Source organism: Aedes aegypti, chromosome 3 (genome assembly GCF_002204515.2).
Source record: "Aedes aegypti strain LVP_AGWG chromosome 3, AaegL5.0 Primary Assembly, whole genome shotgun sequence".
In the NCBI taxonomy this organism is placed as follows: domain Eukaryota; kingdom Metazoa; phylum Arthropoda; class Insecta; order Diptera; family Culicidae; genus Aedes; species Aedes aegypti.
Genome location: NC_035109.1, coordinates 36,401,830 through 36,428,082, shown reverse-complemented (window position 1 = coordinate 36,428,082; position 26,253 = coordinate 36,401,830). Strand labels below are relative to the sequence as shown.

The 26,253-nt window shown below is 42.8% G+C and overlaps 1 protein-coding gene across 4 annotated transcripts in view; it reads left to right on the top strand.

The window, feature by feature from the left end:
• Nucleotides 1–26,253, top strand: part of LOC5575394 (protein tweety-2) — a 245,377-nt gene that overhangs the window by 191,282 nt on the left and 27,842 nt on the right. For all 4 annotated transcript variants that reach the window (XM_021848691.1, XM_021848690.1, XM_021848689.1 and 1 more), the window contains exon 4: nucleotides 21,982–22,224. In XM_021848691.1, coding sequence (XP_021704383.1) covers nucleotides 21,982–22,224 — 243 coding nt within the window. The remainder of the gene's footprint in view (nucleotides 1–21,981; nucleotides 22,225–26,253) is intronic.

Here is a 26,253-nt window from a genome sequence, read left to right as displayed (position 1 = left end):
CTTCAGACGAAAATTTTCTAAAAATATGGCGCATATATTGGCGGTAACTGTTAGTTCGCAACTTTGCCGTAGGCGGCGCTGTAAAATTAAAATTTCTGAAATGACGATCTTTAAATATGGTGTCTTTGGCAAAGTTGTAGATAATTTAAATACCAACAACTTTGCCGAAGACACCTATTCTGTATCTAGTCACATTTCCAAAATATGGAGGTATTTTATGAACGACCCCCTAAAAACAGTTTTTCTTGAATATTTTGAAAATGTGAGGTTTTCGATAGCAACTTTGTTCTACAAAATTGTGTAAACAGTCAAAACTAATCATTTTCTCGAAGGCACTATGGTTCTAAAATGTAAGGGAAAGGAATTATAGTAATTTAAGTGCAAATATCAGTCACTTTTCGGGGTCGTTTATTTTTTGGGTGGCAAGTGGTGGCAGATTAAACCCATTGGGATTGAAAATATATCATAAGTAGTGTTCAATGTCGATAGTGTCATGATTATCCACGAGTATCCCTTCCAGTTAACGGGATTTTTATCAGAGTCTATTTAGGCAAGTTTTGACAGCGCGTTTGATAAATATGCTTGCTCTGACTATCTTCATGAGAGTCATACACTTGTTTTCACTCTCCCCTTCTCCCTACCATTCGCTGTTTTGATTGTTATGCTTCTGCATTCTAAATTAAACAGACACATTCAATGCGTGAAATTTTAACAGCGACGAAAAATTCCTTTGTCTATTTACACATCTTGCTTAAAATGTGAACTACTCTTTTAGTCAAGAACTGATAAGTGATTAATAATTTTTCAGCCGCTATGTGAAAACCCTTGCTTAATATTTGTCTTAATTTAGTTAAGAGTGTGTTTATGTTTTATGTATGCTGTCAAATGTGCGCTTATAGCCAGCGGTTGTTTTCAAGTGCTGTTTCAATTAGTAAAAATGGTTGACGAAGAAGATAAGTTAAAAATAGTTTTAACAAACCAAGCAACAAAAAATCCAAACAAGCAAAGGAGCTGTTGCGTACCTTAGCTGAAATCTATACAATACTTCAGAGAAGAGTGAGAGTGAGCCTTCGGTTGATTTTAATACCTTTATACCTAATACCTAATATTATATTCTGCAATAAAATAGAATACGACTATTTTTAAGCCAATGCGTTGGATAAAAAAAATCCTCTATACATCGGTATTAAATCTTGATTCATATCTTAAAAACCCTTATTACCAAAAATAATAAATAAGAAACTTTAAAAAGGGATATACACAAGGAACGTAATAAAAACATACATACCTTCTCCTGCGCGTGATCGAAACTTGCCTAAATAGACTCTGATAACAAACCCGTTAACTGGAAGGGATACTCGTGGATAATCATGGCACTATCGACATTGAACACTACTTAAGGTATATTTTCAATCCCAATGGGTTTCATCTGCCACCACTTGCCACCCGAAAAAATAAACGACCCCGAAAAGTGACTGATACTTGCACTTAAATTACTATAATTCCTTTCCCTTACATTTTAGAACCTTAGTGCCTTCGAGAAAATGATTCGTTTTGACTGTTTACACAATTTTGTAGAACAAAGTTGCTACCGAAAACCTCACATTTTCAAAATATTCGAGAAAAACTGTTTTTTGAGGGTCGTTCATAAAATACCTCCATATTTTGGAAATGTGACTAGATACAGACTAGGTGTCTTCGGCAAAGTTGTTGGTATTTAAATTATCTACAACTTTGCCCAAGACACCATATTTAAAGATCGTCATTTCAGAAATTTTAATTTTACAGCGCCGCCTACGGCAAAGTTGCGAACTAACAGTTACCGCCAATATATGCGCCATATTTTTAGAAAATTTTCGTCTGAAGACACCATTTCAGAAAAATCACGTTTAAGAGTGCTACTGAATTAAGTTCACGATTTCGGCCTATCGAAATACTGTGCACCGCCTCCCCCTTCAGTCTTAGTCGCGTTGAACATCGTCGATGGTTTTTCTAGGTATACCCAGAGCAGCTCAGGGAAAGCGGACATAGTTTTGCTACTAACGGCGAGAGATTTTCACGCTTCATCGGACAACTTCCGTGGAATTTCTCATTTCCAACGGATTTGATGAGATTTCGGTGAATCTCTTCGCTCTCTTCCTTCCTCGCCACCCTTCGCTGTAGGTGGGTGGAAGGATGGCGTGATCCGGATGATGGGATTTATTGAATTTCCTCGCTGGAGCTTCCTCAAGATATTTTTGCATACTGGTCGCCTTCTTGGAGCGGATTGGCAAACAGAGCTGGAAACGGGATTGAGTGCACTGTGATTCGATGGATGGGATGAGTGCGCTTTTTGTTTGTGCATTTGCGGTAAGTGAGAAGTTTGATTGTGCAGCGCAGCAGGATTCTTGCGGTTTGGAGTGGGATCGGTCGAATGGAGTTGAATAAATGAAAAAGTTCTATCGGGATGTGTTTCCATGAAATAGAGTGTTTTTAAGGAAATATTACATGACCACACAGCAAATTTGTATGCATTTTCTTTATATTTACTTCTGGTGACATGCCTGCTTATTATTTTTATTTCAAATATAGACGATTACAGCAAATGATTGGTGCAATTATGCAGTGCAGTTGGAGCTATATATTTCTTTGTAATGTTTCAAATAGGAATTACCGTTTTCTAAATTGGAAACATGACGAGTGATAACGTTATATTGCAGGTAATACTGGAATCTATTCGAGACCGGGATCAAAACACAAAAGAGAGCTAAACGTTTTTATATATCACAATGAGTGACGGTTGGAGAACGGGGTTGGTGGTCCAAAAGCTAGCACTTCTGCTTCATAAGTAGAATGTCACGGGTTCATTACCAGGCTCATCCCTTTCCTCGTACTTTGTACATTTCACTTACTTCTGTTTTCCACTCTTAATCTGCCACAGTTGATCTACCACAGCTGATCTATCACAGTTCATAGCATTTCCAAGAACCCGAGACGGACAAAAAAACCGTTTTCCTGCGCTTCCATTCTTTGGTCATTATAGCACGCCTTACCTTACGTCTGATAAGTAGGGACTCTGCTAACCAAACAGAAATCCTCTCTGCCATAAAAATTATACCGGCCCTACACCTTTCCGCAAGAACTGGCGTAGATGCAGAGGTATGTACGGTCTGCTGTGGGTGCCAGATTAATGCATCATCCATTCCCCCCCCCCCTTCCCCTCATTGGTTTGCATTCTGACGTGGCAGGCGCCATTGACGCCTAAAAATATAAGATCACCAGCACTTGTACATTGAAAGTGTCTGGTAGTCCCAAGTGGATGGACATCGGAATTGATATTTATTTTCCTAAACGTAAAACACATCAATTTTTGTGTGATTTAGAACCAAAGTTTTGGAAATTTGAGGTTTTTCTATTGAATACTTTTATTCTTATACCGTGTGTGGCCGATTCTCAGCCTAGTTAAAACGCGTAGATCAGCTACATTGCCACTGCCTAACCATCTCTTTTTATCGTCTCTTATCTCCCTAAGCTAGTTCTCTCTTGTTTCGAACCATTGGCTATCCCATCGGCGCCGTATGGCTTGCTTCGTTGCTCTCAATGCATCTTCGCCGGAGATGGGAGTGTCGATAGCCGGTCGCTTTCTTTGCTGCGTTGGCCATTCGATCAGCTTGGTTATGCCGGCATGTTCCGAGATCTAACAGAATCAAACATTTTTGTTTCGCACGATGTGCTCGATCTCTTGAATCCACGGGTGCTTGGAAGATCCAGCCTCCAGGACCTGCAAGCAGCTCGCCGAATCCGTAAGGATCACCATTTCATTCCGGATGTTAAGGATAGAAACCGCCTTCTAAATCGCATACGCTTTTGCAGAGAAAACGCTGCATTCCTTCGGTAGACTGAACGTCCCGGGAAGGTTATTGTTATACAATGTAGCTCCTACCGTGTCTTCGCACTTTGACCTGTCAGTATGGACGACGGTTGAGTTGTGGAAGTGAGCTGACAGAAGTTGCTGGACGAATACTCCTCTTCACATCCCATAGAATCGAGGGTTTACATCCGTTCCAAGTACGGTCGCCTTGTCTCATAAGTTCACCGATTGCAGGGAGTGCCGTGTTCATGAGCTCCTCCAAACGATCCGAAACGCGCCGAATCAAGGGAAGAGAGTTGTTTCGGCTGTTTTTCGTTAGAATGGCTGTTAGAATGGGTGCCCGCTTCGGCTATGACCGAAACTATAGGGCTGGTGACAAAGGCTCCGAAGGCAAGCCATTCTGTTAAATGCTGGAGCTAGGATCTGCAATGTTGCTGGACCTCCTCGGCTCACCAATCCGATTCCATACGACGTCAGCTTTTCAATAATTAACGCCGATCCAACCTGCAGCAAACTTGTCCGATTGCCTCGCAGCAATTTGGCTCCAATCATTTGGAGTTGTTCGCGCCGTCGCGGGTAATTTTCGGACACTTTTCAAGAAAATCGAATTCACTTGAAGATGAAGATCACTTTATTCGCGAACACTAAATTACAACAATTTATTCGGGGAAAAACACGGGAAACGATCTTCACACCGCGACGGATTTATTTACTACTGAGTTGCAGTTATCTTCTGTTTATCTGCTTACATATAACACAGCTATAGCACAGCACAGCTGGCCGTTTGTTTGCTGTGTGCGTATCAAGAGAAAACTCTTACGCTCTTGTCCTAATCTAGGGATGCACATGTTGACTTAAGTTGTCGAATACAATTCACGTCTCGCTCTATCAGGAGTAATCATAGGCGTGACTAGCATGCTTTTCTTCACCATATTGCAATAGGGCTTGAATGTCAAGGTACAATCTAGAGTGACACCTAGAATCCTTAGCCGGTTGGTTTTCAAGATGGAAACTAGGTCTTCAAAGAATTCCGCGCCGGCTTTTGACGCGCATTCGGGCTGCAGTAGAACACATGAGACTTTGCCGCAGACATTGCGAAGCCGACACTCATCGCCCATTTACAGACAGCCTGTTTTCCGTGAGCAGTCCTTCGTTTTTTCCCGTTTAATGATGAGGAGGCTGTTGTCGGCGTACATGAGTACGTCGACTCCATTCGGCAGTGTTCGGAATAGAGATGGGCAAAACGGCTCATTTTAGTGAACGGATCACTCATTTTGGAGAACCGGATCTTTTCAACGGTTCAGTGGCTCATCGGCTCGCGAAGAAAGAGCGAACTGAACCAAGCGAATATAAAAAAGCGGTTCACCTCCTGTTGCGCAACACGCGTCGTATCTTTCGTATTTTTCGCTCTCTCATTCTTCATCCCCAAAAACCCACGATACTCGACCGATTTCCACAACCCAAACCAAAAGGGAGAAGCAAAATGTCCTTTGCCATTCTATGAGCATTTTTACTCTCTATCTATCATCTGTCTGTATGCAAAAAGGGAGGGCAAAATTGTCTGCTATGCTGAGAGCGCTGAGAGTACGGAGCAGCAGAAAACTGTGCTTGCATGTGTGGTGTGGCGCGCAAAGCAAAGCACGTGACAAGCGTTAATTAAGGCGCAAGTACAAATAAAGCAAATGTCAAATATAAAAAAGATTTTGCCCTTTGGTATCAACAAATCACACAGCCTTTTTATTTTGCTACGGTTCTTTTTTTTCGATTCATCGATTTTAACGGTGAAAAATACTCCATTTTTATTTAGGCCTTAAGCCGAGAAACGAACGAAGCAGAATGCGGCAATTCATGAGACAGTTGCGATCTGCTGGTTTTGTGTTTACCATGAGATTTTGAAGTTTCGCGGTCGGAGTAACCTTTCGATAACAAAGGAAATGTTAAGCTTTGATAACACTCGCATGTTTTGTTTACCCTTCCGTTTCGGTTGCATGCACACTTTTAGCTGTCTGTCCTATCGCGGAAAGTCCTCATAGAAAGCCTTATAAGGGATCTTATCTTATGTCTGATCCGTGCTGATCAAATTAACCGACTCTGGCCAAAAAAGAGCCACGGTTCACTCGTTCTTTTGAGTGATCCGAATCTTTAGAACGGCTCCGATTCTTTTTGCCCATCTCTAGTCCGGAAGATGGGCTGCATCGCCACCAAGAACAGCGTTACGGATAACACTGCTCCTTGCGGCACACAATTTTCCAGCTTGTGATTCGCTCCGAGAGGAAGCTTTGCAGTAGATTCATCAGTCGACCTCGTATCCGCTATAACTTCAGGGTGCGACACTCTTAAAAATAATGGAAATTACTGTGGACGTAATTCATAGTATGACTGAATTACATATGATGTAAATGATAAAACAACACAAAAATGTGTCCATGAAGATGTATTTAACAAAAAATGTAATTTAACACGTGAAAGGACACGAAAACGATGTCACTATGATCATCATTTCCCGAATCAGACGCTATGGTATTTAGAATGCGACATAAATTCATGTTATTTGGCTCGCTTTTTTTATGTGCATCCAAAAGACGTAAAATCACATGATTTTTTCGGAGTGTGTACTGTGCCACCAGGTATTGTAGGTATTGTGCCATCTGGTATTGACCTCTCCAGCTCGGCAAAGTACGTTTCGGTGCCACGTTCCACACTGAAAGCGTGCTGACGCCTGTCAAATCGTCCATTTGACTCCAGCTCAGTGATTGAACAATCCGCTCGAGTAACTTCGCCATGCAGCTGGTCAGCGAAATAGGCCGGAAGGCAGCCGGTCCGGAATCTTGACAGAGAACTTCGCCATCTAAAACGATGGAGGGTAGCTAGTACGTCTCCAGTTCTTCCGCTACTTCTTCGGTGCTGTCCGTAAAACCGTTAAGCATGAGCATGAGCATGATTGACCGCCCGCATTTGCTACTCCGTTATTGCAAGAACAGCTGTACTTACACAGGGAACCAACAGATGCTACTCAGGATCAGTAGCATCTTCAATGTGTAAGTACTGATGCTCTCATTATTATAACAAACAATACCGGCGCCGGCTGCGTCCGAATGCAGGTCAATTTGGGAATGGGAGGGAAAAGTTGATGTGTTACTTGCTTTACAGAAACCGAGGAGTCCTCTGCATTTCCACAAGAAAACACTGGGAGTTTGGATGTGTGAAAGGGTGCGTTTTGGTAAACGGTAAATAAATAATTCGAAATGAATACGTGAGCATATTCACGGCGACACCGATAGTGCGGTTACTACACAAACCGGACACGATACTGATTTCGTTGCTCGTTAACAGGAGCATACAACAGGTTCAACGTATGAAACACTTTCTTCCGCGCAACGCGAACCGGATACAATTGATCCGGATTCCGTCGCTCGCCCACAAAGGAGCATGCAACAGATTCAACGGATCAAACACTACTCTGTCCGTTAAACCGTTATCTGATAAGGTTTGTCGGGCGGACCTCCGAACCAGACTCTCCGAGCAGATAGTCACATCGATCGCTGATGCCGGGTCAATGTCGTTAGCTGAGCCATAATTCAAGATCACCATTTGCTTCGTCAGAAATGTTTCGGCTATGCGCACTTGATTTTTTTTTTCCGTTCGGGATGAACCACTGCGACCAGTTTTCTGTGATCTTTTGTGGTATAGCCGTGTCCTTTGTTTAGTGCATGTCGTTTTACTCCATTACTATTGAGAAACAATGAAGTAGTCGTTTTTTATACAATTATCATTCTTCACCATTTTGCATAGAGCATCTTTAGAAAGAGATACCGCTTTTTATACCTTTTGGAGAAAACAGTTTGTCACCAATAAAATCTCAAAAGCGCACCCCTTAATCAAGCTCGGCCACTATGGTAGTTGAATGATACCGATTTTGACCATGCATCGGTACTTTAGCGTATCAAATTATTGCTTCAACTTATAAGGTTCAAAGTCGCTTTTAGTAACTGTGAACTGGTTTCATCTCATTAGACATTTAGATTCCTTGAAACAAGAAGCTTGTTTAGAATGTAGCAGGTCTACTACTCCACTGATTCGGAATCGTTTACCTCATTCAAGATATTCAAAAATAAGCAAATGATCTTGGAAAGAACTTGTCTCATGAACTGAAGCTAGCCTCAGATGCTGATTGAGTCATTTTTCCATTTCGACCTCCTCATCATCTAGGACAAATAGGTGGGTCTTAGTGACTTGTGACACTCTTACATCAGTATTAACAAGAACAGATACAACAAGAGTACAATATGGTAGATCTTACCTCGTAACGCAACTCGAAAAGGTGTTCTACCGGTGTTACGGGTAAGCGCGCTTGATTGGTGCGATTCTCATGCGATGTGGTGAGCGTTGAAGTCTCCCAGGACAAAATATAACCTTTCAGTTGGTCGAAAAATTCAACCAGTGCGGAACTGAACTCGGCGGGATGTACCTATATCGACACAACGGCCTAGATCGGCGTGTGAAGGCAAACAGCGACGAGATGTAAAGGGGTATTGATTTTCACGCGTTCAAACGGTATACCTTCTCGAATGGCATGGCCTACACCGTGTTGCCAATAGTTGGCGTTCCTAGACTGTAGCAGTACCGTGTAGTTGCTGCCAACGAAATCTGGCGAAACAACAGGCTACGACGCATGGTTTGAGATCGGAGATGAGCAGCTTTAGCTCGCTGATGTTGGTCCTAAGACAACGGATATTCCATTGAAGGTCGAAGCATCCGCCAGAGCCACTATCAGTAGTAGATCGTGTGATGGCTGACGAGTTAGATGTTCTTCGGTATGGCGGATCTGTTGTGAGGGCGTGCGGTAGCCTCTGTCGGCAAAAAAAACAATCTGTTACTTGCCTGTGGGACGCTTTGTTCCACAATACCCGCTGCTGTCGAAACAATTAAACTAGTTCTGCTAATATCGACAATAGCTGGCACTGCGGAAGCGCTTTGTGTAATGTTTCTGCGATGAACTCTCAAAAGGCCTTCTGTGGGGGATGGGGGTGATGTGGCGTATTCTGAAAGAATATCAGGCGCAGTAGCAACCGTTCGCGATATGAGATTAGAAGGACTGACCTGTGGGACGTCTTGCCCCACAGTACCAGCCATTCCCGAAACTACTACTACACGATTGCTTCCAGAGACACCGGCAAAGCCGGCACTGGAGAAAGACTTTGTGTAGTGTCGTCGGTGGGTTGGATGCTTTATGTTGGTGCCGATTGAGTTTGCGGTGTCGTGGTATAGTCGAACTCGTCGTCAACGGATTGAGGTAAGACATTCCGGATGACTTTTTCAGCCTGCCATACTTGCGTCGGAAGAGGTACTACACTTTTCTTACTTTCGAACCAAAAGGTCTCGTTGCCAGTGTTCGTATGAGGGTCGTCGTTGTATTCCGAAGATTGTTCGAAAGTGGGGTTATCGAAGACGCTGATTAGGAGGTGTCTCCGAAACCTCAGACTCTGCACTGGAGTCAGGTCTTCTTTGGAGCGGGCAAGTGTCTGGCGAGATGGTTTGAGGTAGATGAAGGTCCTCCGCGCTGACTCTTCTGAACGGCCGGGGAGTTATTCCTAAATCGAGTCATCGGGTCAGCCGTCGAGTAGGTTTCACTCACATGGTGCACTCTTTCTGGGTTAGTTGGCTGCTTGACCTGCTTGATAAAAGCCATCATTTGCTCGATCCGCTCGTCTTTTTGTTTGTTATCTTTTTGTATCCTGGCGATTTCCATATCTTTTTAGAGCATGGCCGCTTCCAGCTACTTTAGCTTCCTCTCAAAAACGCTCTGTTGGGCCGCTACCTTTGCGAAGCTACCAGCTGGTTGCTCCACGCGTGTTGCTAATAGCTAGGCAGCTAAAAGCTTCGTGAATCCGTCGGCTGGTTGTCCATCGTCGTATTGCAGTTGAGCCACTTCTTGCTGCAAACAGTCTTGAACGAAGTGGTAGCTCATGTGTTTCATGCGAGGGTTGTACGAGCCATTACTTGCTACACTGGTTGCAGACCCAGACAATCGGAAGTCGCATAACAGTTTACGAACAAAGTCGTTTATTAGTACAAATAGCATCACACCCGCATTACATGGAGTGCGAAGTCGTTTGACTGCTTTTTTATGGGTTCATATGTACATTTCGTTTCGTCCCACATAAACATACAAAGTAAGTCGGATCAATCCGTAGCAGCTGTCAAATCAATTTTGTTGTTCGCAATAAAATATACACACTCGCATTGCATACTACTTTCCATCATATAAAATATTCACGTATATCGCCTCCACTTTTGTACGTACAAGGCCTTTTCGCGACATCTTATACGTGAAACTTTGCGCATATAAGCATCGCTTAACGCAAAAGGTGATTCGTTATATATACATTCTGGTTGTGTGGGACTGACTGTCGCACTTTATCGGTACCGTAATCCGGGGTATCATTGATCAGCGGAGTAACATTGATTGGAATGACTCACCTCATCAAAAGTTCGTATTATCATTTATTGATGAAACATTTCCAAATCATGAATGATGCTTCGCTTTCTTATATTCATGAGCTAATAAAAGTTAATATTTTTGTGAAAATTGCGATTACATTTCGCGTAAATTTGTCAATTTTTTGGAATAATGATTTTAATTGTTATGGATGACACTACCGAAGACTCATGTCTCACATAAGTTCTACAAACGATATAAGCAAGCAAAATGTGGTTGTCACTAAAAATGACATCGCCGAAAACGATTCCGTTGTCAAAACTTTTATAAGTATGCTCAATTAGGCAACATTACCGAATTACTGTTAGGAATGTAATATTCCCTTAGGAAATTGCATACATTTCGGCGTATTCCGTGGTTCGAGGTGTTTTAATTTTAAAATAACTCAAAAAGTAAATGACTTGTAAGCGTTTGGCCTTCATATTCGACTTCAGGGGCCATGATTTAAGTAAGTAACGACATTTTCAGTATTATCGAACGTTGTTTATAAAGGTGATCAATGTTACCCCATATCGACTAAATCAAAAAATCGCCTAAAACATTTTTTTAACATGCTTAAATCATTCAATAAACAAAATACAGTATATAGTCACAAGCTATGGGTGGCAGTACTTGTTTTAAAAATATAAAACCTGCAACATTTGCATTTTCAAACGAAATATTGAAGAAACATTCAGAAAAATGATCAATTTTACCCCGGATTACGGTACCGAACTTTCTTCAAACAGCTGCGAACCTAGGTTGTTCCACCACATTGCCTCTTGAATACTGCAAGACATAGCCATGTAGTCCACCTCACAGGATGATAAAGCAACCGGTGGGTTGCTTCTTCACGTTCCACGATATGGCTCCACCTTGCAGTGTGAACACGTAGCCTATTGTCAATCTTCTGTTGTCGGAATCTCCTCCCAATCGACGGAACTAATGCCAACCAGTTCGGCAGATGCGTGACTAGAATACTCTAACTTTTTCGTCAAGGTCCCTTAACGAGTTATCCTCTTGACTGCTTCCCATTGCTGTCATCACGGATTGGTACTACACTGGCACACAGCATTCACCGCGTAGGCAATATCCAGCCGGGTCACCTGGGCTGCGAATGTCAGACATCTAACGGATTCCTTAAATGGGGTTTTCTTCATATCCTCGACTTCTGGCATGGTTTCTTGGTCCCGTCGATTTGCTCATCCTTATAGCAGGATCAGCAGGCGTCGCAACAGGGTTCGAATCGGCCATGACAAAACATTGGAGGATGCCCTCGATATACGATTACTGATCGAGCCACAGCTTTTCTTCCTTTCGCTTCCTCGTGATTAGGATTACCGAACAGTACTTGGCCGCGCCAAGATCCTTCATTTTGAAATGCTCGCTCAAATACGCCTTCAGTTTTCGTTTCAGGTTCCGATCGTTGGGGAAGTTGAGCAAATCGTTCACGAACATCGTAACGAACATCATCTCATCTTCGCTCATCATCCAGTACAAGCATGTGTATGGACATATGGACATGTATGGACATGTCGAACGAATTAGGACAAACTTCCGAAGAACACCAGTTGAGCGTTCTACACTCGACTCGACTGTTTCAAGCAGTACTGGGAATGGTAATAGTAGTAGGCTTGAATTTCGCGAAAATCACGTGGCTTTCCCAGTACAGTAGTTCAAAAAAGTGAATCTCATCAAATAGCCTATGTTAGGTGCATGAATCTTCTTAATCGTTAGTGTCATTGAAGGCTCTAAATGCGGGAAATGCAGCGGGAAATAGAACATTTGTCTACAGTAATTTTGGGTTGCCCTTAGCGACGGGTGTTTTGTGATTTTCAAGGCTCTTTGCTTACAGCAGCGATAGGCGTGAGTTTCACTGGCTTCGCTGACTGCGATTGGCTTTGTTTGGCTACTATAGAATGAATTTCAGATTTTTTTCCCAACCCTGGTTTCAAGTCATAGAGCGCTTTCTTCAATCTGCAGACTTTTCCGTTCCTCTGTTCTAATCCCTGCGGCTGCAGCATGTCGATTTCCTCATCGTTCAGCTCCCCTTGCACTGTGACGGCATCCATCTTGTCGATATCCAAGTCATGTTTCACCGCCAGCGCCATGAGGAACCGGATCATCGCATACCGTACCACGAGATAATAAACTTCGTCGTAATCTAAGCCCGGCCGTTGCGAGCAACCTTTGACGACAAGTCGAGCCTTGTAACGCTAGATAGTTCTATCGGGACCACGCTTCGCTTTGAACGTCCATTTGTTCTGGAACGCTTTGCGTCCTTCAGGTAAATCGGCCAGCATCACCGTTTTGGTCTCGCTTAATGACCTCAGCTCTTCCTTCGTCGCTTGGATTCAATGATCTCGGTCCGGCCGCCGCAGAACCTCTTCGTAGATTGTGGGGTCGTTCATCTCACTTGTCGCTGAGACTGATGGTACCAACAAATCCCCGAAATGTAGCTCGGCGAATTCCACCGGTTGTTTTTCACGGCTACACACCGCCCTTGTACTTTCCACACCTCTCTCAAGAACAACAACAGCTGATTCGAAATTCACCACTCACAGGATCGTAGACTCGGTATACTATTGTGTCTTCGCAGTAGCCAACGAAAATTCCTTGCTTCGCTTGATTTTCAGAACGTACGTCATCACGCTGGATCCAAAAACTTTCAGATGCTTCAGATTCGGCTTCTTTCCTGTACACGCCTTTTCCGGCGTCATGCTTTCCAAAAACCGTGTTGACCCGGTAGGCAGCAGTAGAGACGGCTTCCGCCCAGAAGTCCTTTCCGAGCTTCGTATCGTTGAGCATGCGCCAGGCTTTCTCTATTTTGCTTGGGTGTATACGGCCACGTAGTTTGATTCCGAATACCATCTCGCTCCAACATGTAGAAAGCTTTTGTTGACGTACTTCGTACCGTTATCTGTTCGTAGATCCTTCAGCTTCTTACCGGATTGCTGTTCAGCGGCAGCCTTGAATTTCTGGGACGCCTCAAGTGCCTGGTTCTTCCGTTCTAGAAAGAATGCCACGGCCTTCTTGCTGGCGTCGCCCAGAAACTAATAAAATAACGGCTTCCTCCGAACGAAGGTACTTCCACGGGGTCACACAGGTTGGAGTGTACCAGCTCTAGCAAGTCCTCTGCCTTCGAATCGCTGGTGGGGAATGGGAGTCGCACATGCTTACCCTGCTTATTCAAGCTGCCCTCATTCAAGTGGCCAAGCCGCCTGTGCCACACATAGTTGATGCAGTTCGCCAAAAACACTTCTATTCCCGTAACGACAAGCTCACCCCTATCGTCCTAGACTTCACACTTCTCTTCTCTTATTTGGCTTTACATCAATTATCTTGATGAAGCCTCGCCAACAATAATACGCCAATTCACTCGGTTCATGGCCGCTTCTCTCCATCCTCGACTGTGACCCACGCTCTCCAGGTCCTGGTGCACCTGGTCAATCCACCTAGCTCGCTGCGCCCCACGCCTTCTTGTTCCGAACGGATTCGTAGCGAACACCATCTTTACAGGGTTGTTGTCCGGCATTCTTGCAACATGCCCTGCCCAGCGTATCCTTCCAGCTTTAGCTACCTTCACGATACTGGGTTCGCCGTAGAGTTGAGCGAGCTCGTGGTTCATCCTTCGCCGCCACACGCCGTTCTCCTGTACGCCGCCGAAGATCGTCCTTAGCACTCGGCGTTCGAAAACCCCAAGAGCTTGCAAGTCCTTCTCGAGCATAGTCCACGCCTCATGCCCGTAGAGGACTACCGATCTTATGAGCGTTTTGTACATCGTACATTTGGTGCGGGGATAAATCTTTCTTGACCGCAGTTTCTTCTGGAGCCCATAGTAGGCACGACTTACGCTGATGATGCGCCTTCGTATTTCCCGACTAACATTGTTGTCAGCCGTCAACAAGGATCCGAGGTAGACGAACTCGTCCACCACCTCGAAGGTATCCCCGTCTATCGTAACACTGCTTCCTAGGCGGGTCCTGTCGCGCTCAGTTCCGCCAACCAGCATGTACTTTGTTTTCGACGCATTCACCATTAGCCCGACTCTTGTTGCTTCGCGTTTTAGGCGGGTGAACAAATCTGCCACCGTTTCAAATTTTCTCCCAATAATGTCCATGTCGTCCGCGAAGCAAACAAATTGTCCGGATCTCGTGAAAATCGTGCCTCGACTGTTAAGTCCGGCTCTCCGCATAACACCTTCAAGCGCAATATTGAACAACAGGCACGAAAGTCCATCGCCCTGTCGTAGTCCCCGCCGAGACTCGAACAAACTGGAGTGTTCGCCCGAGATCTTCACGCAGTTTTGAACACTGTTCATCGTTGATCTGATCAATCTTGTGAGCTTCCCGGGATAGCTGTTCTCGTCCATGCTTTTCTATAGCTCTACGCGGTCGATACTATCGTATGCCGCCTTGAAATCGATGAACAAATGGTGCGTAGGGACCTGGTACTCACGGCATTTCTGGAGGATTTGCAGCACGGAAAAGATCTGGTCCGTTGTCGAGCGGCCGTCGATGAAACCTGCTTGATAACTTCTCACGAACTCGTTTGCTATAGGTGATAGACGACAGAAGAGAATCTGGGATAGCACTTTGTAGGCGGCGTTTAGGATGGTGATTGCACGATATTTTTCACACTCCAGTTTGTCGCCCTTTTTGTAGATAGGGTATATAACGCCTTGCTCCCACTCCTCCGGTAGTTGTTCCGTTTCCCAGATTCATACTATCAGCCGATGCAGAAAAGCGGCCAACCTGTCCGGGCCCATCTTGATGAGTTCGGCTCCGATACCACCTGTAGTTAATTAAGAAGCGTCTTCTCGAGCCAAGATTAGACTAATAACTGACAGTATGTTTGTTATTTCGTTTCCATATCACATTTTCTCTAGGCCTGCTTATTATACGTTGTTGATTGAATTGATCATTTGTATTCTACTATTCATTACTTCCTCACATTATTCCCTTTTTCTACTCTTTTTCGAGTGTGTTCAATTTCCCATGTTTTATAATTTACACATTATACATACTTAAATAATAACTTATTCTATATTTTTTAAAAGGTTCACTCAACTCGCGATTCGTTTTGCCAATGGACCTTTATTACTTTGATCGGTATAGGATACACACGTACATACAATATTCAACTCAAAGCTAAATTTTTTCATGGGTATACCTTTTGAGAAGCTTTCATAATTCATGTGGAGAAATTCGATTTGACTTAGAAATTGGAATCTATGCGATAATAGAACGCATTTTCGTACTCTCTGATGTACTCGCTACTGCGTTGATAAACTCTGACAAAAACTAAATACTACGAAGAATTGGATTCCAAGAAAAGGTACAAATATGACCATGCTGAGAAGATTGCAAAGTTTAACATCATAGTCTTCTGGGAATAACATTTTTATATCTTTGAACACAAAAAGACTTAATAATCTAAACTGTTTGTCATCGAACTCAAATCTTCACAATAGAGTACTTTTTTTTTAATTCTTCGTCTGTTTTTTTGGGATCTCTTTCCGATATATCTGCTTAGAGAATTATTATCTGCGTATCATTGGAATAGAGCAATAACATTTTCAATTATTATTTATCCTCTTTCTTATCCTCCTCCGACGCTAGTTGATGTAATGTAATCTATTGGTGGGCTGAAAAACAACAAGGCTGCGGTAAAGGACGAGTTCCGGTCCAAGCTTGTCAAACACGTTAATAAACACGAACTTCTTCACCGTATCGTTTCGAAGATATGGGAAGAACAACAAATGTTTTCTAGTTGGTAGGATGGTCTCATTTACGCTTTGTACAAGAAAGTGCAACGACTGAAGCGTGCAGCTACCGAATATACCACACATAATTCGGCGTACAAAATCATGTCTGGAATTCTGTTGAATAGATTGAGACTGCTTGAGGAGTCCTACGTCGGTGTATACCAAGTTGGTTTTTTTTAAAGAATCAATCAATCACCCTGTATCCAATACTATATAAATTATGGGATTACAACTTGCAGACTAATTATCTGTTTGTAGCTTTCAAAAGGTGCGTATGGATTAGTGAAGACAAACTATGGCCGAACATGGATTTCCGGCAAAGTTGATTGGACTGATTCGTGCAACGATTGTAGAATCCAAATCATATATACGATATTTCGTCATTGTTCGTAACTTTAGATGAATTTAAGCAGGCTTAAATATTAACAAAGCGCTCGATGGTGTCATTATTACACGTTCGCAAAAAACAGTACCATTATCCTTATATGCTCCTTGGCTTTGCGGACGATAAAGATTGAACGGGATTGGCCGTCGAGGAGTGGACGAAGTATTCCTGCCTTTCACGAGAGAAACAACGGACTCACTATCAACACCACAAAGACGAAGTACATGATAGCTGTTGGTCAGCGCTGGCCCGGTCGGACGGAGGTGGATATTGTCAAGCGTATAAAACACGGTAGGCTGCGATGGACTGGTCACATTGCCCGTATGCCGGAAGAACGTAAATCAAATAAAATATTCAACAGAGAAGCTGTACGAAACCACTGACTTCGTGGTAGGCTGCGTGAATGACGGATTTTTGCAGTTGAGGAGGACTTCAGGGCACTTAACGTTCAGGCTGATTGTAGGCAATTCACCCATGGTCGAGCCATGTGAAGAAAAATCATCCATTCGACGTAGATTCATCTAACGAATTGTGGCCCATCAAATAATGAAGTACTATAATACTGCCACCACATTGTAAGATTTTTCGTATCGTGAATCGGGACTACTTCAGAGTTCACACCATATTATAAAGCTGTATTGCAACGAAAAAGTTACTGGTTTTCACTCACTAACTCACTCACTCAGCTTTCCTGTGATTTTTGCAGTTACCAATATCTTGCAAAACAAAATCAACAGCAGGACAGGAGTCAGCGTTCCGATCATACAACTCAAAATGCTCTTATTTTCTTTCGGGATTGCAGTCATTTTATTACATTCGGGTCTATTTCAAATGTTCTTTTTCAACACATAGGTAAACTTTGCCTAATCTGAGACCAGTTTTATTATAGATATCTGCCCATTTCCGTCAGAATCTAGTTCTTGGTTCTCTGCCTTTGTCCATCAGAGACCTTTTTTACACGGATTTCTGCCTATTTCCATCAGAAACCGTCGACTGTAATCTCCGCCCATGTCCGTCGGAGACTACTATATTAATCATTTCATAGAATTACTGTTTTTGACCATCGAAAGCCACATCAGTTGCTAAACATTTTCTGGTATTCTCACCTTTATTCTACCGACTGCGCCATTGTAGTTAATTAAGAAGCGTCTTCTCGAGCCAAGATTAGACTAATAACTGACAGTATGTTTGTTATTTCGTTTCCATATCACATTTTCTCTAGGCCTGCTTATTATACGTTGTTGATTGAATTGATCATTTGTATTCTACTATTCATTACTTCCTCACACCACCCTTGCCAGCGGCTTTGTTGTTCTTGAGCTGTTGAATGGCATCCTTAACTTCCCCCCATCGTGGGAGCTGGTTGGTTTCCGCTCAGGTGGTCATCGTAGTGCTGCTTCCACCTTTCGATCACCTCGCGTCCGTCCGTCAAGATGCTCCCATATTTATCCCGCCACATCTCAGCTCGCGGCACGAAGCCTTTGCAGGATGTGTTGAGCTTCTGATAAAACTTCCGCGTTTCTTGAGAACGGTACAGCAACTCCATCTCTTGGCATTCCACCTTTTCCAGGCGGCGCTTTTTGTCCCGGAATAGGTGGGTTTGCTGTTTCCGCTTCAGTCTGTATCGTTCCACGTTTTGCCGCGTACCATGCTGCAGCATTGCAGCCCGCGCTGCATTCTTCTCCTCTAAAACCTCCTGGCACTCCTCGTCAAACCAATCGTTTCTTGAGCTTCATTCCACATATCCGACAATGCTCTCGGCAGCGTCGTTAATAGCTGCTTTGACTGTCCTCCAGCAGTCCTCAAGAGGGGCCCTATCGAGCTCGCCCTCATCCGGCAACGCTGCCTCAAAATGCTGCGCGTACGCATTGGCGACATCCGGTTGTTTTAGCCGCTCGAGATTGTACCGGAGCGGGCGTCGGTACCGTACATCATTGATGACGGATAGTTTTGGGCGCAGTTTCACCATCACCAGGTAGTGGTCGGAGTCAATGTTAGCGCCACGATAGGTTCTGACGTAGGTTATGTCGGAGAAGTGCCGTCCATCGATCAAAACGTGGTTGATTTGCGATTCTGTCTGATGAGGTGATCTCCAGGTGTACCGATACGGGAGGCTGTGCTGGAAATAGGTGCTACGAATGGCCATATTCAGACTTCACACTTGCTGACTGTGAATACCACTTTGTGGCCTCGCTTACACCGATAATGCCTTCATGTTACTATTGTCTTCCGTTCATACGTCGGGATCCTTGGCTATCGCGTGGACAAATCTTCTTCTTTCTGGCGTTACGTCCCAACTGGGACAAAGCCTATTTTTCAGATTAGTGTTCTTATTAGCACTTCCACAGTTATTAACTGAGAGCTTTATTTGCCGATTGACCATTGTGGCAGGTACGAAGATACTCTATGCCCTGGGAATCGAGAAAATTTCCTTTATGAAAAGATCCTCGACCAGCGGGATTCGAACCCACGACCCTCAGCATGGTCATGCTGAATAGCTGCGCGTTTACCGCTACGGCTATATGGGCCCATGGCGCGTGGACAAATGGTTGATCCGAATAAGCCATGTGACTAGATAATCAAAATACCACTCGTTGGTCTTCACGTCGTCACCGATGGCGAAAATGCTGCACAGTTCCTTTGGCTTCATCGACGACGTATTGACATGCGGACCCTTCGCTGCGAAAAGTTCCGGATTCTCGCAGTTGTAGCAAAGCCTCTCATCCGTGCTTCTTTCTTTTGGTACGAACTTCATCCTGCTCGTCTTCCATCCGTGCTGCTGCCGACCGGACTGCTTCATACTGCTCCGGAAGACCCATCAGAAGAATCGCTGCGAGCCAGGAATCGTCCACCTTGAAACACACGGATGCGAGTTTGTAGCTCGGGTTCATCAATTCATCAGCGTACGCCTCGACACTGGAACAGTCGAGCAGCCGCACCGATGTGAATTTTCGTAGCAGGCCAGTTTTTCTTGTCAATCCGCTGCCTGGAATGCGGACCGTAACTTCTCCCAAGTTTCCTTCGCCGTGGCTGCATTTTGTACCAGACTGTAGTTGTAACTCTCCAGACTGAGGCAGATCGTGGCCAAGGCTTTTAGTTTCAGGTCCTCAAGATCATCCGCATTGGAAACGCCCATTTTCCCTTCCTTCTTCTTCTCGATGTCTGGCAGCGCCACGGAACTCCTGCCTTATTTGAAAGCTTTCCGCTTCAGTCGTGACGATTCCGCCGATGGCCGCTCCATCCTCTTGCTGACCGGAACTTCTTGTTCGGCATTTTCGGTTAGGAAATCTTGAAATCTTCAGGTTAGGGATCCTGGGCCCATAACCTATCGCTTATATAGCGCGGCACGGATTACTGTGATTCGACTACTGTGATTTACAATACTAATCTACTGACAATACTAATCTACGAAATGACATTCAGATTCGGATGAGGGACGACTTGTACCTCGGTTCCATCAATTAGCTTCGTTAACTTAAGTAACTTGGAAACTTGGGCTGGGTCTCGAACTCGCAGAGTAAATGTCGTGCCCTGCGCTTCGGACTTCACGCACTCGATAGGACCGCTGGCACATACCTCAACCGATTTCCCGGTAATGTACGGGTTAATCAGTAACGCTACTCCGTTTCTCCAGGCCATTTTATTAAGTCTCGCGTTGGTCTAAAAATCTTGTTAATGAATTTGAAGGGTGATCCAAATTCGATTTTAAAAAGCTCCCAAATTGTTTTGACCTTTTGCAATGTTAATGCAGAATCAAAAACATTGCGGCCAACTTTTAAAATCCGAACTCCGAACTCCCACACTTATATCTGCTAAAGGTCCTGGATATCATCGTCATTATAACGTATTCGATCTCTTAACAGCTTTCCCCGTGTAACCATTCCCCGTCCCGCCAACCATCTTCTCATTAGTCACACTCTGAAGTGCCAGAAGGGTGCAAAGCCACCCTCCTTTCCAGCATTTCCCTTTGGCCCCGGAATCGCGACCTGCTCTACAGTTGTAGAGTTAGGGCACGGAGTGAAAGCATTTTTCCCATTTCATTGTGTCTATTGACTCAGCTGGAAATAGATTGCTACGAGATGAGCCCGGCAAGTGACAATGACTAGGACAGTGATTCCCAACCCGTTTTGGAGCTGCGGGTCTCTGAAATAACATATTCAGAATAATAGTAGTGAAAGCCAATTTTCATACAAAAGGCTCAAAACAAAAATACCAAAAAATTATCTCAATTGGACTTTAAATCTTAGCCCTTTTGGATATAATCTGAAATTTTGAAAAAAATCTCAGGAACCAATTCCGGCATTAAATGAAGAAAACAAATTATTACTAACTAATTGCAAAAAATCTCAACAACTTGCTATGCAGTGTAAAAGGGCGCAAAGCTTCTAGCTTTCTTCCAATCAGCTTGCTCCACGGCGGACCACCGGTTTGGGAAACCCTGCCCTAGGACAACCAAAGCAACGATGAGGTAGTGTGTAGTATTTATCCTGCACCGCCATCACTGTCATCATCAGTCACGGCACCAGCATTGTGCTTAATCAGCAGACACTTCTCGTTCGGTTTTCTGATCTCCCTAAAAATAGTTCTAATGAAGATGGATTGAATGGCTGTGGCTGTGGGAATGTGGCCTTGACTGGATATTTTATGTGTAATGCCTACCCGAACAATATTTCAACCCAAGAGATGTGTCGCCAAGGATTAAAATGGTCTTATGGGAGCTGTCACTGTGAAATATCCATTTTTGAAGCGCGTTCTTCCGGAAAAAGTTATCTTTGGCTTCCATTCGGACAATTAAAACTATTGCCGAATCAGGACACCCGGAAAAACTTTTAACGGACCCCATTATGATCTCTCTCTATCTACTTATTCTAATTGAAAACGGAAAAGTGTTTCCTTAAAGGGAAAGTCGCAAGATGAAAACTTTTCAAATTATTCAGTCAAAAGCGTTGCCACGGATGAAAAGCGGTTCCTAATGTTATCCAGGGTCCGGTATAATTGATAAGTTTTTTTTTTTGTATTTCTGCAAAATTCCATTCAAAAATGCATATATTGCTAGTTAAATATTTGAAACCCGTAGGCTGCGGTCTGACATACAAAATTCCAATTGTTCGTATTCGAACATAGATCAACAGTTTTTCATGCAATTTTGAGGGTAATGACTCCATCATTAAAAATAGACGTAGATTCAATCTTTTAAGGACCTCAGCAAAGCCATGCTGAAGGTGTCTGGGTTCGAATCCCGGTCGATACAGAATCTTTTCGTAATGAAAATTTCCTTGACTTCCCTGGGTGCCTGCCACACGATAAACGAATGCGAAAATGGTCACTTTGGCAAAGAATGGTCTCAGTTAATAACCGTGGAAGTGCTCATAAGAACCCTACGCTGAGAAGCAGGCTCTGTCCCAGTGAGGACGTAAATGCCAAGAAAGAGAAGGAGGGAGGGGAGCTCAGGTATCATTTTACGGTATTAATTCACCCATTCTTCTTCCCCCTCTTTTCAGACGTACGAATTCTACGAGGAACTGCGATGGCCCGCGACGCTCGGATTTCTGACCTTCCTGCTGTTGCTGTGCATCATTCTGGTCATCGGAGCGACGCGCAGTTCCCGCTGTGCGTTGATCTTCTTCAGCGTGTGCGGCCTGCTGGCGGTGACCGTGTGCTGGCTTCTGTCCGGGATCTATCTGGCCAGTGCGGTGGCCCTCGGGGATTTCTGCATGAAGCCGAACGATTTCATCTGCAGTCAGGTAAGGACTAATTTCTTATTAGTGTTATGTAACCGAAAACATGGGGCCTTCCATAACCGAGTAGTTTAGAGTCCGCAGGTACAAAGCAAAGCCATGCTGAAGGTGTCTGGGTTCGACTCCCGGTCGGTTCAGGATCTTTTCGTAATGGAAATTTCCTTTACTTCCCTGGGCATAAAGTATCATCGAACCTACCACACGATATACGAATGCGAAACGTAGGCAAAGAGCTCTCAGTTAATAACTGTGGAAGTGCTCATAGGACCACTAAGCTTAGAAGCAGGCTCTGTCCCAGTTGAGTCCTAACGCTAGAAAGAAGAAGTAAAATAAAATCTATTTAAATTTAATTTGCAATCATGGAGATCTTTCGCTTAGTTGTTTGTTTCGCACCAGGTTCATGGTGCTCACAGCTTTACCCAGTTAACACACCATCGTATTTGATGAGATATAAGAGTGCAAATGTGGAGGCGATATACGTACTTATTGCATGCGGCCTTATGGCGCATGTACGTATATCGCCTCCAAATTTGTACGCTTATGTGCTATCGTATACGAGTTTGTGTTTACTGGGTAAAACCATATTACCTGGTCATGCTGTGGATTCCATTCTCCAGGCATTCACGACGAAAAATGAAGATTCTATGATAAAACTAAGGAAGAATTAAAAAGGTTAAATTCTCCAAGGTTTCCTCTTAGATTTTTATGAACTCTTTCTTAAAATTGACCTGTCGAGGCTATTATATAATTTCTTCTGAGGAACTCTCAATAATAAACCAAAGGATTTATGATTCTATCGAGAAATTTATCGAATCAGTTCCCAAGATAGCCGGTTTTGTTCAATGATTTCTTTAGTGATCTCTCCAAAACTTCTTTTGAGACTTAATAGGTCCACAGTTTTCATAGGTTCCACAGTTGTCCTCGTGGGATTTAATAAAAAAATGAAGTATTTTCAAAAACATCAGTACAGATCAGTACATTGATCCATTTGCTTATATGAAGATTTAAGATTTTTTTGGCATAACTAAATATCATCAATATACAACTACTCACGTTTGTAGATACTCAGGCCTGTACTCAATGAAGTCTTTGAAAGTCGAAGAACAACGACACAACTGAATATAACATCTCGTTTACTGATATGGAGAGCTAGGGGCCTTCGCAATATTAAAGAACTATCTATTGATAATTTGTTACGCTTTTAGATCCTAAGACATATATTCGATAGAGATCTTGGATGATTAAGAACATCCGCACAAATTGATACAATACACCATTTACACGCATGATCGTTTAGGGGCCTTTGGAGCATTTGAAAAATAACCTCTTATCACTTATTACAGTCTTAGGCCTATATTCAATGGAGTCCTTGGAGGACCAAAAACACTCATGCAAACCAACAAAATATTCCGATGACTTAAATGAATGGTAAAGAGTATGTTCCATATTAAAAAACTATCGATAGTCCATTGATCACGCTTGTAGATCATAAGACCTATATTCGAAGAACTCCATAGAAGCCCTAGGAAATCGGCACAAACTATAACAATACTTATTTTGCTGCTATCATGGCCTGTGCCATATCAAAAGAGCATCTATTGATAATTGATTACGCTTGTAGATCCTAAGGCCTATATTCAACAGAGATCTTGGGGGAGCAAGAACATCCGCACAAATTAATACAATTCACCGTTTACGCACATGGATGGTGCGGGATCTTTGAACTATTTGAAAATTAACCTTGAATCACTTATAAGTAATAATTAGTAATAAGTTATTACTGCCGTAGATCCCAAGTTCTAAATGGGGTCGCCAAGTGGTCATTTTGTTTGGATTTTCAGACAACCCCACCCCCCTCGCGGTCTTTTGATCATACAAAAAAAATGTGTATGATCCATGTTCGTTCATTGACCAGAACTCCCCCTTCCCCCATAAATGACCACGTGTTTTATGGACGACTCCTATTCAATGGATTCCTTGGAGGACCAAAAACACCCGTACAAACCAACAAAATAGTCTGATGAATGGTTAAGTGACTGTACTATATAAAAAAAACTATTGATAGACCATTGATCACGCTTGTAGATCCTAAGACTTACATTCGATGAAGTCCTTGGAGATTATTGGTACAAATTGTAACAATACTCATTTTACTACTATGAATAGATAAGAGCCTTTGCCATTTAAAAAAAAAACACCAAAGGACCGCTAAATACGCCGGTACATAGCAGGTACATTAGTGTGGGACAAAATTTAGATTCTCGCTCTAGTCCACTTTTTGGATTGCATTTAGGTTCCATAACAACTGTGCAAAATTTCAGCTCGATCGGTGAAACTATATTTTAGCGCAAGCCGTTCAAAGTTTGTATGGGATTCACTATGGGAAAACTTACTTTTGCAAAGAAAAATTTCCAAAGGTCGTCTATTGACCTCTATAAAAAATCTGAATATAGACCTCGAATGGTATTTTTACGATGAAGAATATTTCCGAAGACCGCAAAGCAATCCGACGCTTGTGAAAAAAGTTATTCAATGAAAACCTACTGGCAAGGCGACGGTGATTCACACGTAAAGGAATAACAATAATAACAAAATTGGGCGAAATTTCCGAATAATCGATGCTTAATCACATTTTTCACAAGCATCGGAGTGCTTTGTGGTCTTCGACAATGCTGTTCATCGTAAAAATACCTATCGAGGTCTGCGTTCTGAATTTTTATAGATTACCCTCTAGGTGTCCTCTGGCGAATTTTATTTGCAAAAGTAAGTTTTCTCATAGTAAATCCCATACAGACTTTGAACGGCTAGCGCTAAAACATAGTTTCTCCGATCGGGCTGAAATTTTGCACAGTTGTTATAGGATCTAAATGCAATCCAAAAAGTAGACTGGAGCGAAAATCTAAATTTTTCATATAACCGTGTCCCAGGCTAAGGTACATATTCCAGGAAGTTCTTGGATGAACTAGAACACCTGTTGTACTCAATTAGTTACAAAAACTCGGATCTGACAATACAAACGTTCTTCAAAATATCAAAATCTTCTAGGGTCCAGTATTGTGAGATATTCTTCTACATAAAAATGCTAAATTTATCTCCATTAGCTCAAGTAGAATCCTATGTGCAAACTCCAAATAGTTCTTGGAAGACCTTAACTTGCAAACATTCTAAATTGATGCTTATACTGAGCTGTTCGGTAATCCAATCCGCATGGTTATTAAATTAATTAACTTATTACGCGTGGTAAAGATGGACACATTATGGGTGAAATTATGAAAAACAAAATCCACGTGCTCGGCTGGGATTCAAAAAAAAAAACAGAAACATTCTAGCCTGATTAAGAACCAAATATATCAATAATATGTTAATGATAGTAAAAGAGCATAATTTCTCTAAACAAAAAACATTATTTCAGCAAGTAGACTCACTCAAAAGCAAAGCCACGTTTTACTAAGCTCCCTCGTTTAACGCACTGATGCAATTCACGCACCCCCGTTCTAGTTCGTAATTGAGGTTACAGTGTATATAGAAATTCCACGACAATTAGAAGTTGCAAAAAAAAAAAAAATTACGTAAAAAGTAATTTATTTTTACGAATTAAATCACACCAGCACAACATGGTGTATCAATCCATAGCATCTGTAAACTCAATTTTGTTATTATAAATAAAGTCGTATAAGATTACAGATAAGTTCGCAATGAAATCTCTACACTTCCATTGTATGTCAATTTCCATCACACGAAATATGCAGATATATCGTCTCTCCTTTTGTACGTATAAGACCGTTTGACGACATATTATACGGAATGCTTGCACATCGTATTACGCAACAGGTGATTTTGTTAGCCATTCCATAAAAAAACGATCTAATGGGTCACCGAATTCCGTGAAAATTTGCTATTTTGTTCCTTATCCGAAATAAGGATACACGTATTCTTGGATTTTTTGATTAGTATGGCCATTTCCGTAATAAAGTGACCAGAAAAACCGCGACTTTGCAAAATTTTTGTTTTTAAAAAAATCATAACTGGTTCAAA